The sequence below is a fragment of the Schistocerca piceifrons genome, chromosome 2 (genome assembly GCF_021461385.2).
Source record: "Schistocerca piceifrons isolate TAMUIC-IGC-003096 chromosome 2, iqSchPice1.1, whole genome shotgun sequence".
NCBI lineage: Eukaryota > Metazoa > Arthropoda > Insecta > Orthoptera > Acrididae > Schistocerca > Schistocerca piceifrons.
This window is the reverse complement of record NC_060139.1, coordinates 1,098,604,076-1,098,622,794: the sequence shown is the minus strand read 5'-3', so window position 1 is coordinate 1,098,622,794 and position 18,719 is coordinate 1,098,604,076. Positions and strand designations below refer to the sequence as shown.

Genomic DNA, 18,719 nt, shown 5'->3' with positions numbered 1-18,719 from the left:
CCAAATCTTCGAACGAAGTGTTGGGCGAGATGGCTATGGCGGCATGCACATAACCTGTTGATGCTACAACACCTGGTGCGGTAGTCATGGAAGACTTGCAAACTTCAGGGTCACCAGTACGGGAACAGGAAGCGCGTAGAGGTATACTGAACGAATTGTCCCACAAATATCTACACATAAATATATACCGGATGATCAAAAAGTCAATATAAATTTGAAAACTGAATAAATCACGGAATAATGTCGATAGAGAGGTACAAACTGACACACATGCTTGGAATGATATGGGGTTTTATTAGAACCAAAAAAATACAAAAGTTAAAAAAGTGTTCGACAGATGGCGCTTCATCTGATCAGAATAGCAATGACTGACATAACAAAATAAGACAAAGCAAAGATGATGTTCTTCACAGGAAATGCTCAATATGTCCACCATCATTCCTCAACAATAGCTGTAGTCGAGCAATAATGTTATGAACAGCACTGTAAAGCATGTCCGGAGTTATGGTGAGGCATTGGTGTCGGATGTTGTCTTTCAGCATCCCTAGAGGTGTCAGTCGATCACGATACACTTGCAACTTCAGGTAAACCCAAAGCCAATAATCACACGGACTGAGGTCTTAATTTTTACCTCTCTGTCTACAGTATTCCGTGTTTATTAAGTTTTCAAATTTATACTGACTTTTTGATCACCCGGTATTTCCACAGTGGTAGTACACATGTACACAGCAAGAGACATAAATGCAGACTGCTAGAATAACATGGTGGCTCGAATGTCTGATCTCAGTAAAAGATCATGTTGTTCATGGTTTATATGACCTATCGACGCAACAGGTATTTTATTCAGGAGACATAAGACTGACTCAGAGCACAGGAAGCTATGTTGGCCAGAACAGTGTACTGATACTTTAATTACTCATATGCATGAGAATTTTGGTCATTGTGGATCAACCAAATATACACAAAAGATTCAGGAAAACTTCCATTTTTATAACACAGGAAGGTGAGTAAAAAAAAAAAAAAAGATTGCCAGCTGTGGCAGATGTCAAGGAGTGAAGGTAAGTAATCAAACAAGTAGAGGCCAAATGCAAAACATATTGCCTAATAGTAAACTTGATCTCACATCTGTGGATGTTTACGGACCTTTGCCTAAGTCTAAGAATGGATTTTGTTATGTTTTTGTGGTGGCTGATGTATTTTCAAAGTTCATAAAGTTGTTTCCTGTTAAGAAAGCTGTCAGTAAGCACATCATCTCTAAGTTTGAAAACACATATTTTCATCAGATGGGTATTCCTAAAGCAATTTTATCTGATAATGGTTCTCAGTTTACATCACCGACTTGGAAAGATTTTGTTGATCACACAAAAATAAGGCATATTCTAACCTTGGTGTACCATTCTTCAAGTAACCCTGCAGAAAGATATATGAGAGAGATCGGAAGACTGTTTAGAATATATTGTAGTAAGAATCATATCGATTGGATAGTTTATGTCAGTGATTTTGAGGATGTTATGAACAGCTTACAACATTCTTCAACAGGTTTTTCACCATTTGAAATCATGTTTAATCGCAGACCAGCTAACTTTATTTCTGAAAATGTTGAGTTTCCACCATGTAAAATTCTGTCACCACAAGAGAGAAAGGAGTGTGTTAGGGAGATGATGAAAGAACAGGGGGATAGGAGAAAGCAGACACATAATGGTAAAGGTAAATTTTGTAAGTCTGAAGTAGGAGATCTTATGTTGGCGAAAGCCAAACAGAAATCTAAAGTGTTGAAATCTGATATAAAGAAATTTTTCGAAATTTATATTGGACCACTCCAAATTCTTGTAAATCCACATCCTAAACTTGTGTATCCTAAATCTAAGAAGTTGTTTGGATTACACAATATCACTGAAATGAAACCATATAGACATGACCATAAGTATCTAATCTTTGTTTGTTTGTTCTTTTTCCATTGTCATGAATTTAATATGTAAGATCATGTAGTTCTAGAGTTTTTACCTTATATGTTGGCTGAGCTTCAACCTATTTGTAGATGCATAAGACTGGATAACTATGTTTTGTTTGTCTGCAATTTAGTATGTAAGATGATGTGATTTCTAAAGTTTTGTCTTACGTATTGACTGGATTAAAATCTATGATACACTATATAGTTCTGTTCTGTAATAGATCCTTTTACCATTTTGAAATGGGACAATATTCATAATTTGTGCTGCAAAAATTGGGAATAGTATCTTAGCATACCTGTGTGCATAATCTTGTTAGTCCATTCATTTTCTTCTCACTGCATTTAACTCTGAATATTAATATTTCATATGTGAACACTTTTTAATCACACCTGACATAAATCTCATGTAACTGACTTTGAAAACTGACTAAGGAGGGCATATCTTGTGTGATGTGAAAAAGGTATTGAACAGCATATTTAGTACACAAAACAATGTTTCAGGGTTTGATGTGAACACGAGAAAGGAAGTTACATGTCCACTGAAGTGTGTGATGAGAATTCTGGGGAGAAAACTGAGAAATGTGGGTGAATCCGCTCCCCACACTGCTATATGGCTGTAGCCTGCTGGACCAGTTGACTTACAAGAGTTCACAGGTGCTGGATTATGTACTCAAGCATCTGCCAGCAACAACAGTGTTGTGACTGATATTTGTAAACTGTTAGCCAAGACAGGTAAAGACAGTGTTATTCTGCATAAATACAAGTTTTTTCAAGTAGAGGGATTGACTTTCCAATACATTAAGTAACTTTAGATCAGTATGTATTTTTTTATCAATTGTAAAATAATCTCCTAGGCCTTTGTGTATGTAAGTTAGTTTGTATGCACAGTTAGCAAATAGTGTGGAAGACGTCTACTAGTATAGTCAATATAACTAGATGTATACATGTCTGCTTTCATATGCTGATTTTCATCCTCAAGCTACTAAATTGAGTGATCATTCAAAGCTAATCATGCCACTGTTTACCTGTGTTTATCCTGAATATTGCAATTTGTATCTGATTGGAACCAGAGCTGTGGACAGACTCATGCTTAACTCTGTTTTGTCTACCGCTGGTCATCACTATTGTGTGTGTGTGTGTGTGTGTGTGTGTGTGTCCATGCTCAAGGAGAGTGTACACCACTGATTGAGGCTAGATGCTTCTTACAATCACCCTTTACATATAATTGAACATTTTGATATGATTATGAACTTTATTCATTTTGTTGTGTCGGAGCATTTTTTGCTGGTTTGTAGCCAGTGTGGTTTGGATTTATAGGTCAGTTCCCACATCGTAAACTTAGGCTCTAATATTTTTTCATTATTTTGTTCATTCATGAGTCAACATATCCTTAAATACTCTGGTTTATGTGGCTGATTGATTCCTACTCATGATTGAGTAAATTCTTCTGGTCTCACATCATTGTGAGTTTGTCCAGTTGGCTCACTTATCGTACACTTAGGCTCTGAAACTTTTTTCTCTTCTCTTTTGAAGATTCTGAAGGCTTGATTGTATGGATGTTAATGTACAATCAATAATTCTATAACAATGAAAACGATCAATTATTGATAAAATTATTTAATTGGACAGATAAAAAATCTACTCACCAAGTGGCGGCAGAACCAGTGGCTTAACAAATAACATGGCACCAGGTAAAAGTATACAAACTGACGATCCTGCAGTTCCAATGAATTTCGACCATAACAAGTGGAAAATATGTTCAAAAAGAGTTATACGAGTGTTTTTATGTATTAACTGTAATTACTGGTACCACAAAAAATGCGTCAATGTTAACCTGAAATACTTTAACAGTGAAGATCAGTGGACATGCCGCCAATGCATCGTACTAGCTATGGAATCCAAAGTAAACTGTACTCTAAAAATGCAGGATCACATAATTACGTTGTTGAAACAAGAAATAATGGTCCTCAGCCTCAAGCGAGAATGCTTATTTGTGAAGTATCAAGAACTATTAGTGTAATGAACTTGAACTTGAACTGGCAGTAACCAATAAAACCACGAACAATGAACTCATTATCCGCATCCTGAAGGTAAATATCAGTAACAAAAACTGGCGTTTGATGGGACAGCGAAAAATAGTCAAGCCGTAAATCATGCTCAGAATGCAATGCTGAACCCTAACAAAAATCATGTGTTGTCTAGCACCATGTGTGATCATAGCCCTGTACAATCTGCATGTATACAAAGCTAACATGATGGTAGGCCTACATGAAATGGATCCAGAAAATGATTATATAATTGTAACTTCTGATAACCACATGGTGCAAGATGCTAGCAAGGTCAATTTACAGTCTAACGTTGCACAATATCTTACGCAAAAATTAACCCGAAGTGAACAATCCGCCACACAGTGTATCAGTAATCCACCAGTGAACGTAATTGCTCAAGCACCAATATATGTGCAGGACAAAAACAAAAGAAATTCCAGAACTTTACATAGCAAGAAAATCTCAGAAAAAAAGAAAGTACTAATATTAAGTGACAGTCATGGAAGAGACAGTGCTCAAATACTGCAACACAAACTAGGGCCCTCATACCATATAAAAGCATAGTAAAACCTGGCACTCCACTAAAAGAAGTGGTAAAAAACACAGAAAAAGCTTCAGTACATGTGATACTTTGATTGCAATGGGGGGTTCTAATGACACAGACAAACCTCTTGATCTAATGATGAAACATGTGGTAGAACCATTGAAACCAATACTCACTCTAATTCACAAAATAAATATCATTATCCATCCTATACCCAAGAGTTATGATTTTCATAATTTAAATAGTAAAATTAACCCTTTCCACTCCAATGTCGAGTGCCACTCGACATCGCGAAATTTGTTTTCTGCTCCGATGTCGAGCCTCATTCGACACGACTTTTCGAAGCTCTCAGACATATTTTGAGTCTACTAGGCATTATTGCTGCAGTGTGCTGCCATCTAGAAGTAGTGTAACTTGGTGTCAAACAGCAGCAGCTGTTTTAAGTCAAAGATTGTAATTATTACGTTCGAGTCCACACGCTCGAAATGGCTAGTTCTTCACGTACAGTCCTTTCTGAGGAAGAGATTTTAGATTTTTTAGAACAATCTCTAAGCGAAAACAAGAGTGAAAATGATTTTGATTATGACAGTGATTCATTTCAAAACAATTTGAGTGACAATGACGAAGAAAACAGTGACAATGTGCATGTTTCTAGTGATTCAGCAGAGTATTCGTGGCGAATGTGGAGCGGCACTGACACTGACTTCACAGATTTTCCTTTTGGTGAATCAAAGTGTGGTTTTATAACAGAAAGTAGTTCTGTTCCATCATCGCCCATCGGATTCTTTCAATTAATTTTTACAGATAACCTATTTCAACACATAGCAGATGAAACGAATAGGTATGCTACATCAAAAATACGTAAAGTGACACCACTTCCACAACATTCTGCATGGTGGGACTGGAGAAATGTTACCATGGAAGAAATGAAATGCTTCCATGGTGTGCTACTGAATACGGCATTACAAAAGTGTAAGAACTTGCAGGACTTTTTTTCAAGAGAATGGTTACAATCATCCAACTTCTTTCCAGACTGTTTTAGTCGCCGACGATTTATGCAAATTTTCTGGGCACTTCATGTTTCTAATCCAACGAGTGCTACACATGTCAACAGTCAGGTTCAGTCACGTCTGAGTAAAGTGACAAATGTACTGAATTACTTGTCTGGCACATTTCTCGAAATTTATTGACCATATCAGTATTTAGCTGCTGATGAATCTACAGTATCGTTCAAGGGTCGTGTATTATTCAAAATGTACAATCCTCAAAAACCAACAAAATGGGGACTCAGAGTTTATGTAATTTCGGATTCATCAAATGGTTATACCTGCAGTTTGACACCCTATTTTGGCGCTGTAACAACTGAGTCATTGATTTGTCCACACTTGAATTTTTCTGAGAGAATAGTTCTTCAGCTCCTTGCTAATATCAGATATGCCACAGGGCAATCAGGGTATCATTTGTACACTGACCGTTTTTATACAAGCGTTGCATTAGCTGATGAGCTATTGAAACAGAACATGCATCTCACAGGAATGATTCAGGCCAATCACAAAAACCTTCCAGCTGCAATCAAGAAAGGAGCTCTGCGTCTAAGGTAGCACGAAATAAAATGCCTCCGCAACAACAAAATGATGGTTCTGGCATGGCAAGATGAATGAACAGTTCCCATGCTTTCTACAGAAGCTGTGTGTCACTTATAGAAAGGAGAAACAGAAAAGAAAGGGAAGAAATAAAGAAACCAAATGTGATTATTGATTATACTTAAAAGATGGGTGGAGCTGATCGATCTGACCATTTTATTTCCAGTTACGCTTTCCTAATGAAAAGTCTCAAGTGGTGGCGAAAACTATACTTCTGGCTGTTGGAGGTAGGACTTGTAAACAGCTATTAACTATAAAAGAACCACTGTGAGAAAAACAACTTGACAATACTGTCTCACAAAGCATTCCGTAAAAGTGTTATAAGAGGATTAGTTGCCGAAGAAAGAACTCAAGGACAGAAACGAGGACGACGTACAACTTCTGATGACGAGGAACGCTTTAATGGAAAGTTGCACATTATCAACAAGCTTCCTGGGAATAAATATAAGGATTGTGCAGTGTGCTCAAACAGAAAACAGAAAGGTGGCAGGCGTGAAACTGTGTATTACTGCGAAACATGCTCACGAAACCCAGCTCTCCACCCTGAAGAGTGTTTCAAAAAATACCACACAATGGAAAGTTTTGTACAGTAAAAGCTTACGTAAATATATGGATGAAAGCACACATTTTGTTTCAATATATACCCCCAATTGTTGGCCAGCAGCCACATTGTTTCCACAAAGAGAGTCGCGCAAATCTCTGTGGTGCACTGCCGCCCAGGTGGCGGCGATTTAAATAAGAGCGCGCGGAGCCACCCTGTGTCTGCCTTACGGAGTGCAAAGGGTTAATACTGCACACCTATACCTGATACAAGCACTGAATTTAGCAAAACATGCATAGAATAAAAGAATTGCTGTGAACTTTGAAATAGAGACACTAGCCAGAAACCACTGCAAAACACATGGTTTCCACCTAAACAAATGTGGCAAGGAGATTATCTGTAATATACTGGCCTTTCTGACAACTATGGGAGACAATAAGAAACCAAAAGTCAGAAACCAGAAACAGATGCTTATAAGCAATTGTATCAAGACAAACAAGATGAGAAATAAAAAGAGTAATAATGACTATACGGTGCAAACTACACTAGACAAATGGGTTACAAAGTCACAGAGATGAAGCACAAACCCCCTGATCCCCCAAAAAGGTCAGGAACCTGAAAGGATCAATAATGTGATGGTGAACATTACTGAGACAGCCCTGCAAAATGAGAATGTCATGCCTCAGCAGTGTGATGTGCATGTGCATAGTTTTCAGGACCACCTGGAAGATGAGTCGGCTGCCAAGGACGACCAACAGAACCAGCATAACTGCTTGGAAGTCAACATATCTGGAATATAGCACAATTTAAACTAAAGGTCAGTGACACAGTGAATATGGCTTTGACCCCCTGAGTAATCCCCTCTCAGACCTGAAAATCTATTATCACAATGTCCAACCCTGAAGCAACAAAACTGATGACTTAAGCATTTTCCTGACCAGTGAACTCTGTGATATCTCAGTAGTATGCCTAACAGAGCACTGGCTCTGCACTGATGTAATTACGTTAATTTCACTACCAAATTTCAAATTGTGTGAACACTACTCCAGATCAAATGATGGACATGGTGGGGTCGCCATCTTCATAAAACAGCACACTGAATATAGCCCACTTCCTACCCTACAGGAAATAGGAACAGACAAGATCTTTGAATGTGCAGCCATAAAGCTTACAGATCTAAATCTAATTGTAGATACAATTTACCATCCCCCCTCCAATAGTATTAATGATTTTCTGTTACAAATGGACTCGTTTTTATCCATAATAACTCAGTGGAAACAGAATGTAATTGTATGTGGTGACTTTAACATATACATTCTCATCCACAACAGAAACAGGGAGACACTGATTAACATTGCAAAAACTTATAATCTGCATGGCCTTGTAAACGAGCCCATTAGAATAACACCCACACCCAAGACAGCTCTAGATCAAATTTTTGCAAAATAGAAATGAACTTAACCCAACACTAGACGTATACAGTGCAGGATTCAGCGACCACCAGGCTGTCATTCTAAAGGTCAATGTTAGCAAAGAGACCTCAAACCCAGTCCCACCTAAAACTTTACAAACATTTTTCACTCCAGATAACTTTAACAAGCTAAATGTTCTCCTTAGTAAAGAAAAGTGGACAGAGATGTACGCAGCCAATGATGTCAACATGAAATTCAACATATTTCTTGACACAATGATCCACCACTTTGAAGAGGCTTTTCCACAAAAAACCAGTAAGAATAAATAATAATAAGAGAAATAAGACTTGGATTACTCCAGCTATAAAAAATCTCTTGCAAACATAAAAGAATACTCCACATGTTATGTAAACAAAATATCGACTCCCCCCAACTAACAGAATACTTTAAAAACTACACATGTATCCTAAGAAGAGTGATAAGACAGGCAAAAAGGATGCAAAATGATGAGTACATTGACAAATCCAACAATAAAGTAAAAGCAATGTGGAATATTGTAAAAAAGAATAGAGGGGAAATCAAAGCTACACGCATGAACACAGAAATCAAACTCAACAATGAATCTATATCTAATCCCAATGCTGTGGTGAACTCTTTCAACAAATTCTTTATAAGCATAGCTGAAAAATTGGTCAAAAATAATCCTAACACAAACTACCAACCAGCAAACCAAAAATATCACACATGTGCAGAGTCAATTTTCATTACCAAAGTCACTGAAAATGATGTTGCAAAAGCCCTTAGAGAGCTAAAAAAATTCATATTCAGCTGGAATTGATGGTATCCCAGCATCTGTCATCACCAAAAATTGCGTACACACAACTGCTGAACCATTAACTCACCTCTGTGATGGTTCTTTCCAGGCAGGTTTTTTCCTTGGAGCTCTGAAACTTTCTAAACTAATTCGTGTCTCAATAATTTTGATTCATCAAACCCAGGGACCTCGGTTCAACTTAAGTCTTTCATTTCCCTCATATAGCCCTTCGACGTATTCCTTCTACGTTTAAGACTTCCCTTCTCACAGATCCAGTATCACTGATACAAGATGGTATAGCATTAAAGACATAAAGAAGTCATGCTAATGTGGATGAAGAATGGTCACCTATTTCCTGAATTTCCACAGATGCAAGATGTATTAAGTCAAATTAATTCCTGAAGCATCAAACTGACATATAAATAATACTAAGTTCAGAGAGAACTCCATTAATGATTAAAAAAATAAATAAGTAAATAAACAAACGTGAGAAACATACCTGTCAAGTTTTGACATTACAATATCCTGTGTCTGACCTGCTGTAGTTCTTGCAGAGAAATTGACAACATTTGCCAAAAACTTATCCTTTGGCAGTGCTACCAAATGATTTAAAATAACTGCCGATTTTCCAGTTCCTGTTGGACCAACAACCATCATTGGTAGCTTTTTCGCCAAATAAAGCTTTAGGAAAAATAACTGGCATGCCATTTCACTTGTTTCAATGATCATATCACCTGGCTGGAAAATTTCATTAAAAGGAGCATAAACTCATGTGAAAGAAATTTTACTTATACTAAAAGTTATAGTAGAGGTTAACTGCCATGCCATGAAATAACAGCTGTTGAAAGATATTAATAAAGATCTGAGTGCACAAATATTCTGTTTAACTCTCAGAGTAGGAGATTAATAGAATCTAAAATACAGTATCTTGAAGGAGGAGACATGTCATACTAACAGTAAATGAGGAGCACACTAAATTATTATGTTTAGCTTTTGGATTTCCTTCTCAAGCTCTTATGATTCATAATTTCTAAATCAATTAAATGCATACGTTCCACAATACACTGTGCTGACCTTTGCTGTTGGACTAAGCTGAACTTTCTCAACTGTTTCAATCCAGAGCACCCAGCTTCCATTATTTTTTTTGTCATACACCCACTCAAAAACCATTTCTCGCTCAGGAAACAGTTGCTGTCGAGTGAGTTTGAATGATTTAGGTTTAGGATGATCCTGATTTGATCCATATAATAAACTCCGATAAAATGAATCAAAAGCTGCACGACTGCTTCCTAGAACAGACAAAGGCTCTTATGTGGTGCAGTTGTGAAAGAAGGAAATACATGTAATTACTTTATCAAGTTACTTGAAGGGTGAAAAATACAGAGGGTGCATCTGAAAAGTTCTCTGAATGGTCTCAGAAAATAAAGGAAGCAGGAGTTACAAACAAAATACCTTTACTAGTCTTCAAAGTCATTACCTTTAGATACAACACACTTCTGACGTTGCTTGTAAAGTTTGTGGACACTGTCAGCAAATAATACTTGTGGAATAACTTGAAGCACAACGTCTGAGAAGAATAAGCATTTCAGGGCTGGAGAATACAGAGTTTGCTGAAGAACAGACACTTTGTGCTGAGCATGAAAGTTGAGCACATAGATATTGCAGATATTCAACAACGTATTACAGAAGTAGTTCAAGCATTTCCACGAGAAACATTTGCTGAGTCCCCAACAGCTTTACAACCAATGTCAGAAGCTAATGGTGATTACTCTGAAGGTCAGCAAAGATATTTCGTTTCTAACTCATGTTTCATTTATTTTCTGAGATCATTCACCAAACTTCCCAAATGCACCATGTACAGATCGTACTAATTCATTATAAAATGAGCATCATGGTGAGTTTGATAATGGAGGATGCTCTTATAATAAAAGATGTTCATCAGAAATAAGAACAATACTTATCAACTTCAAATTCAGAATTACATGCACTAGAAGAACAATACTCCAGAGAATAACATTAATGGGAATTTGTCCAAGGAACAATACATAAAATAAGTGGAAGACAACCACTCACCTATGCCAACTGATGTGTGGAGCATAGGAACACATAACAGAGAAAACAGTGTGAACACTAACTTTCATGCTCTTGCTGTTTTTCTAGTGAAAGTGTACACACACACACACACACACACACACACACACACACACAAACTTGTGTGTCAATGTGGTTCTGTGTGTGATTGTGTATACTTTTACAAAAAAAAAGCACAAGAGCTTTAAGTAAAATGTATAACGTATATCCTTCATACTAGTCTTCGGGCACATCTCAGCTTTTCAGACAAATATTTGCAATTTCAGTTTTTGCAATTTGTAGATGTAGCGTATTGAAACAAATTTTGTAAAAAAAAAAAAAAAATGCAATTTTCGGTGCCCAGAGAACACACTGTTCTTTATGTTTTACAAAAATATATTTTCTAAAGTAAAATAAAAACCAGTTTCCAGTACCAGCTGAGCAATGTTGGTGCATGGCAGTCACAGACAGTGTGGGGTGGGTCAACACTTAAGGTGGGGCAAGGAAGGTGTGGTGAACCAATGGCGAGTAATAGAGAACACTAACCTGGCTGTGAATGCACTCCAATTTCTTCTACCATATGAAACTATAGCCCATTATATGTACCAACTTTCAGAAGTAATAAATAAGCTTTTAATTGTTGGTACGTGTTGCCAGGACTTCCCTGTAACAGCCTGCTGTGTAATTGTTTGACTGATGTGGATTTTCTGAACAAAACCCATTCCTTCATTTTGTAATACCTAATATATTTGTCTATTTATATGTCACACAGTTTCCAGGGAGGCAGCTCGACTGTATGATGAAAAGTTTATGGAAAGAAAGAGGCGGCTAGTGAGACATATTTTGCTTTGTAAATCAATCATCTTGAGAGACTGACGTTTTGTGGCCAGCAAAACATATCTTTGTGAAATTTAAACAAAGATGTAGAGGTGCCTATAGTACACCCAAACCCACATTCCAGTACGAGCAGTCACGCCACAGTCTGAACCCTCAACAGCATTGTATTAACAGCAGCATATCCACAAAAAGCTTCCAGTGGAGTGTAAGGCTGAGAAGACAGTTTTTTTGTAAGTCTGAATTAACCCAGTATGTGGAATTTTTAAAAGTGGCTCTATTCAGAGTCAACATTCAGAGCACATATGTGCCAAATCATTATGTTGAGCGCTACTGGGGCTCTATGTATCCTCACAGGCTGTGCAAGGAAGATAACTGACACTCACATTACGATCATCGCAAAGCATGTTGCAAGTGGTCCCCTGCTGAGTTTCCATTTAAGGTACTTGAATGATGATGCACAGAGACTTCCTACAAAATGAACTGTCTGCTCTATCCAAGGATAAGGTATGACAGTGCAACATATGGCACACCTATCCATTGCATTGCTCTTTTGAGCCAGGCAGCACAGTATGATAATGATGATAATAATAATAATAATAATAATAATAATAATAATAACAATAATAATAATAATACTTTCAGTTATTTCAACTATTGCCACTTTGGTGACCTGCATGTGTAGTGATTTGATAATTTCTGTGTAAACTCTAGAACCACTCAGCCTTCTACCATCTTGAACACACAATATTCTGGATATGAGTGTGGGAAGGTAGAATCCTATCTACAGCACATCACATGTTTGTGTGTGTAGGTTTAAAATCAGTCGCGGAAAAAAAGTAGAAATGGCGGACAAATGGCACCGACAAGTAAGTATCGAGCAATCCATAGATGTTTCAGTGAGTGTGTAAGGAAGAACCATGGAGATTATATACAGCTCTGTGATTATTGGGTCATTGACTACTGTTTCAAAACAAAGACAGTCGAAAAAGAAATCTTGAAAACTCTTCACGTAACCTTGCTATAGGCAAGCAAGACTTATTTCCGGGTTTATGTTAAGAAAAGTTATGGTATCAAAGCCAACTTTTTTAACTGAAATTTAATTTGTTTCTGATATTCAGCTGTACGAGGGACTTAACAGAAGTTACATATTTATGTTGAAAGTGAGAGTTTTATTGTGTATGAAAGTCAAATACATCGTTAACTGACGAAAAGCAAAGTTTGTATGTCTACTCATTTCATAAGTAGAAAGAGTCTAAAAATTCCTGTACGTAGCGTTATTTGATGGAGAAGTAATCAACAGAACTTCCAGCAGCCGGCTATCCAGTAAAGAGGCGTGGCTGCAAATTCCAAGTAAGTCACCTTGTAAAGAAGTGGAAGGTGGTTTGGAGAAATAAATCGAAATAACCCAGATTCACACTCATACTTTAAGTCGGAAACGTTAGAATGTGGCGACTTGTGTTAAAGGACCAAGAAAACACGAATTTTAAGTCAAAAACGAGAAAAGAAGCTGTTACGTGTTACCACAGCAACCAAACATAGTAAGACAAGGGAATTATTCCGGGAAACTGGAATATGTTCAAGTACCCAAAGGAGCAAAATTCAAATGTAGAAACGGTGAAGAAAGGAAAAATTCACAACAATAGAAACAGCAAATAAGATTTCAACATGTTTGTCTATGAAGAAGAACACATAGAATGTTTCAACCAAGAAGATCCAGTGTGAGGAATGTACAGCTCTTCCACACATCGTGGGGACACAGATGCGGAAACCAACATACATCCCACGCCGCCGGCACCAGCTCCTATTCACTGGTGCTGAGCTGCCTCCACATCAGCTCACCTATGCAACGCAAATTCTACGCTGGGTGAGCGTGAAACAAAACTTGATTACTTTAGTATGAAGTTGTAGAAGATACTGTTGAGTGCACTTTTACTGTGTAATTACCATATTTATAATTAGTTTTAAATGCTTACAAGAGCTAAGGCATATAATAGTACGGAAAATATACAACAGGTTGGGGAAACTCAAGACCCAGCTATGGCCATGAAAATTAGCAAAGAAATGCCTGACTGGGCTGAGTTGATAAATTTAATCAAAGCTCAGAGTCTTAAGTTAAACTCATTAAATTCTCAATTAAATGCTCAGAGTGCAACTCTAAGTAAAGAATTAGAAATTTGTAAATTCTCAATTAAATACCCAGAGTGAAGCTTTAAATGCTCAGAGTGAAACTCTAAATATTCAAACAACAAATTTAGGTTTGTTAAATGCCAAAGTCGACTGTCAAAGCAAAGAATTTAGTAATCTATGCAAAAGCATGGGTACTTTGAAGACTGAGTTCGACACTATAAGTAATAAAGTAGAGAATTTAAAAGTAGATTTAAAGAAGAAGTTGACAAACTCTTTGACCACTCACATAAATCATACATTTACTGATCTAGTCAGAAACAGAGTAACACTTTTCAAAATTTATTGAAAAAGGGCAGAACTTACCATTGAGAGCAAATGTAATAATGTAGAATCCAAACTTCTTGAAAAGTAAGGATCTTTTGAAAATGTGTGCAATGTTAAGTATAATGATGTAAGGCAGGCGTTGAATAATTTGTAAGAGAGTGTAGATAAGCAGAGTGAATTAATGCCAGTCATTCAATCACAAACTACAGGTGTCAATACACGAGTAGATAATGAAGAAAGAAATTTTAAAGAGAAAATAGCTAACTCTGATATTATAAATGTAATTAGTTTGGAGGAACAATTTAGAGAAATTATAGATAGAATGGTTACCGAGAGAATAACATCCAAAACATATCGTCTATTCTTTCTTACAAACCTAGTGATACGAGGAAGGCTATGGATGACCTGTGGAGAGAATTTAAGCTTATCTAAGATAAAATAGAAAAAAAGAATAACTTCACCTAATGTTGTATTAACTAGTGAAGCGGTGACTGATTTGCAATGGGGAGCTAATTCAGAGTTACCTAGACAATGCCCTAAATGTAATCCTTACGGAGATGTACATCTGACCCATTTCTTAAAAAGATTTAACCAAGCTTTACCAAAAAATTGGGAAGATTCCAAGAAGATTGAATTTGGTTTGGGGCACCTACTAGGGGAAGCCTCAGAATGGGGAAAGTAAATATTGAGAATTTTTCCTTTTGGGGAGACTGTCAAAATAAATTTAAAGACAAGTACTGGTCTACCAGTGCTCAAGAAAAGTTAATATCAGATCTATGGGACCCAAAATATTATAATAATACTTGGGGTACCATAAGGAAATATTTCAATTGGCATTTAACAGGAGCAAAGTATTTAGGTAAGTCAATAAAAGGAGGACAATTAGTACATATTTTAACTAGACGATTGCCAATCTATGCGAGAAAAGACATCTTATGTAGTGGTTGGAGAACGACAAAATAGTTGTCTTTTCTTGATGCACCTGATGCAATAAATAAGGACCACAACGAAACTTTACACCAAAGTTAAAGTGCAAACTATAAAGGAAATAGTGGAAATAATTTTAAAAAGCATGAGGCAAACTCAGGAAAAGTACACCAGGACAGTAAGAAGTTGTAACGAAAATTATCAAAAGAAACATCCACTTTCAAATTTAGATCCAGTAGCAGAATGGGAATGTAGGATCTCATTTTGGTAACCAACCCACAATTAGCAGTAATGAGGAAAATGTTGTTCGATCTGGATCCAGGGCCAGAGCCCAGGTCAAGGAGATACATTAGGAGGGCTTATTCTATATAAGTATGTTAACTTTACACACAAAATACCCACAAAGGAATGGTTGCTGCTTGAAAAACCAAGCTTAGCTACTAATAAGCCACACCCTATAATAGAAGGGACAGTGGAAACTTCCGAGGTTAACATATGTATAGATTCAGGGAGTGAGGTATCACTCATCTCAAATTCATTTTTCAAATTGATACAGAATAAATAGCACTTACTATAAAATTGAATATCCCCCAGGGACGTCAACATTCTGAGTTAACGGGCGGAGTAATGACCGTCGGATCCCAAGTTTTCTTCAGTGTTTCTTCCAAAATAGTTTTCCTGCACCAAATTCCTCTAGAATCTAGAACTATCCTGTAATCTTATTGCTTAGAAAACCAGATACGACTATAAAATAGAGAACAACATAAGAGAATCACAGATAAATAGTCATATCTAGACGAAATAAACTGAATTTGTGGAAAATATGATGTGACTAGCTGAACAACTGTTATACCGTAGTGTATAGATTTTCTATTTTGTATAGAGTATTTTATCCCTTTTATGAGATGTGATACAGATAAGAGGGTTTGTATAAATTTTGAAAGGTATGGGTATTGTAGTGAAAAGCATGATTTACAAGAACACATAAATCATGACTAACACAAAACACACATCACACCTTTCAAACAACCTTCACAAACAACTGTGCCTGATTTTTCATCATTTGCCATTTCCATAGAGTTGTTAGGATTTCCTTTGGGGACCTCAAAGGGTGAAAGTGGGACAAGTCTGTCCTGTAGCAGATTATTTAACACCAGACCTCCTCTGGCATCTCACTCAAGTACCTGAGGGGTAGAGATCCTAGGAAAGGTTGGTTGGAAGGGTTTCTTACCTTTGGGGCTATCTGCTTTCTCTTCTTCGATCCTAGCATCCACATTCATTTTTTCTTTTCTTACTTCTCATTAGAGGACCTGTCTATTTTCCCCTCTTTTCATATTCACAAACTTCTATCACTGAATTCCTTCCTTATTTCCATGTTTACTAGAAACCTAAAACTTATCTTTAGATAAGAAGTCCGAAAAATCTGACTGCATGAACACACATCCACATATACACAAATATACACTTCTACACAAACATTAAATTATGTAAGACAAAGCCTGTCACAATGTGAGAACCGCCAAGTGTTCTAGGGGAAATGTGTGAACATATGGAAATATGCGCCCATAAATAGGAAGCCATGATGGTTCTACATAGAATGTACATCAAAAGAGGTGCACATAAACAAAGAACAGTGGCAGATCTAAATAGAAAATATAATAGGCACAATAAACTCATGTGCAAGGAGAGACGAAAGCATATTAAGTTTATGGAATGAAAATGCTACATAACGAACAACTATAAAGTAGTAATGAGTAATGGATAAATAAGAAAGAGGCATGAACAAAGACAGAAAATGAAAGTAGGACAGGAATTAGTCATGTTTATCATTAAGAAATGTCAGTGTAATAAATACTCTGATGAATTGAAGGATAGTGGAATGTAAGTAGTACATGTAGACGTAGTATCTATTGAAAATATAGAAGTTGATAAGTAGAGGAGGACTCTAGGGAGTAAATGATATATTAAAGAATGAATGCGAAGTTTAAAATAGATTTATATGTTAACCAGAAAACACTTAATTAAGTTATACATAGAAATGTATACTACGGTAATTAACTGTGAGGCCTACTCAGAAGGGATAGGGGCGGGGAGGGGGGGGGGGGGGGGGCGTACCCAGCATTAACTAAGTATAAAGGGCAGCCATACCTACGTGGAGATAGGATGATCTGTGGCCTAAAAAATAGGGATGTTTTGTAAGGGGTGTACCCACCAGAATGGAAAGAGGAAGCGCTCTCATAACGTCAACCTACTAGCAAGGAATAGGTGCTGATCCTCGGAGAAGGGGACAGTATTGTGACAAAAGTCACAAATTTTATAGGGGTTATTCTAGGAAGTGTGAATTCTGCATTATTATGTTTCGTGGAAATAAATGAGTGTCAAAAGAACACTTTCATTTCGTTCAGAGTTCCTCCAGGCTACAAATAAGGAAAACAGTTCATACTAGGAAAAAGGTAGTACAAAAGATAAGAATAGAAAATAGATTACTCATATGTCATATACACCTGAAGTCCTCACAGTTCCTCAATATTAGTAAAGCTGACTAAAACCATGAGTAAATGCTCATGTCTTAATAACAAAGCAAAATAAGAGTAGAGAAACAATAAGCAAAAGATTGTTCAAGAAATGACAGAGAATTGTTATTGAAAGGGAAAGATATGTATATAAACATATGTAACAAATGTATACTGTTAGGATATGAAAATGATATTTTGAGTGATATTATTTGCATAATGATTATGTATAAAATATCACGTGTTCGATCTGAGGGTGAGATATATAGTGATTCAATAATTTCTGTGTAAATTCTAGAGCCACTCAGCCTTTTACCATCTCGAACACACGATATTCTGGATATGAGTGTGGGATGGGTTAGAATCCTATGACTGTGCATCACATGTTTGTGTGTGCAGGTTTAAAATCAGTCGCGGGAAGAAAGTAGATATGGCAGACGAATGGCACCGACAAGTTACCTGTCGGGCAATCCACAGATATTTTAGTGAGTGTGTTAGGAAGAACCATGAAGTTTATATGCAGCTCTGTGCTTATTGGGTCATTGACTATTGTTATTAAAGCACTGACAGTTGAAAAAGAACTCTTGAAAACTCTTACATAACCTTCCTATAGGCCAGACTTATTTTCAGGTTTATGTTAAGAAAAGTTATGGTATCAAAGCCAACTTTCTTTTAACTGTAATTTAATTTGTTTCTGACGTTTGACTGTACGAGGGACTTACAGAAAGTTATATATTTATGTTGAAAGTGAGAGTTTTATTGTGTACGAAAGTCTAATACATCGTTTAATTGACAAAAAGCAAACTTTGTTATGTCTACTTATTTCATAAGTAGAACGAGTTTAAAAATTCCTGTACATAGTGTTATTCAATGGATAAGAAGTCAAGAGGGTTTCCAGCAGCCGGCCTATCCAGTAAAGAAGAGTGGCGGCAACCCTGTCTCACTCCTTTAACAACCACTGCTTCCAT

At 36.7% G+C, this 18,719-nt stretch overlaps 1 protein-coding gene across 1 annotated transcript in view; it reads right to left on the bottom strand.

Annotated features, from left to right (window-relative positions):
- The window catches only part of LOC124776158 (dynein axonemal heavy chain 3), a 1,197,897-nt gene that overhangs the window by 637,078 nt on the left and 542,100 nt on the right, over positions 1 to 18,719 (bottom strand). Inside the window, exons 32-33 of the mRNA XM_047250998.1 lie at positions 10,028 to 10,242; positions 9,453 to 9,691 (exon numbers count right to left, since the gene is read on the bottom strand). Of these exons, the coding sequence (XP_047106954.1) occupies positions 9,453 to 9,691; positions 10,028 to 10,242 (454 nt within the window). The remainder of the gene's footprint in view (positions 1 to 9,452; positions 9,692 to 10,027; positions 10,243 to 18,719) is intronic.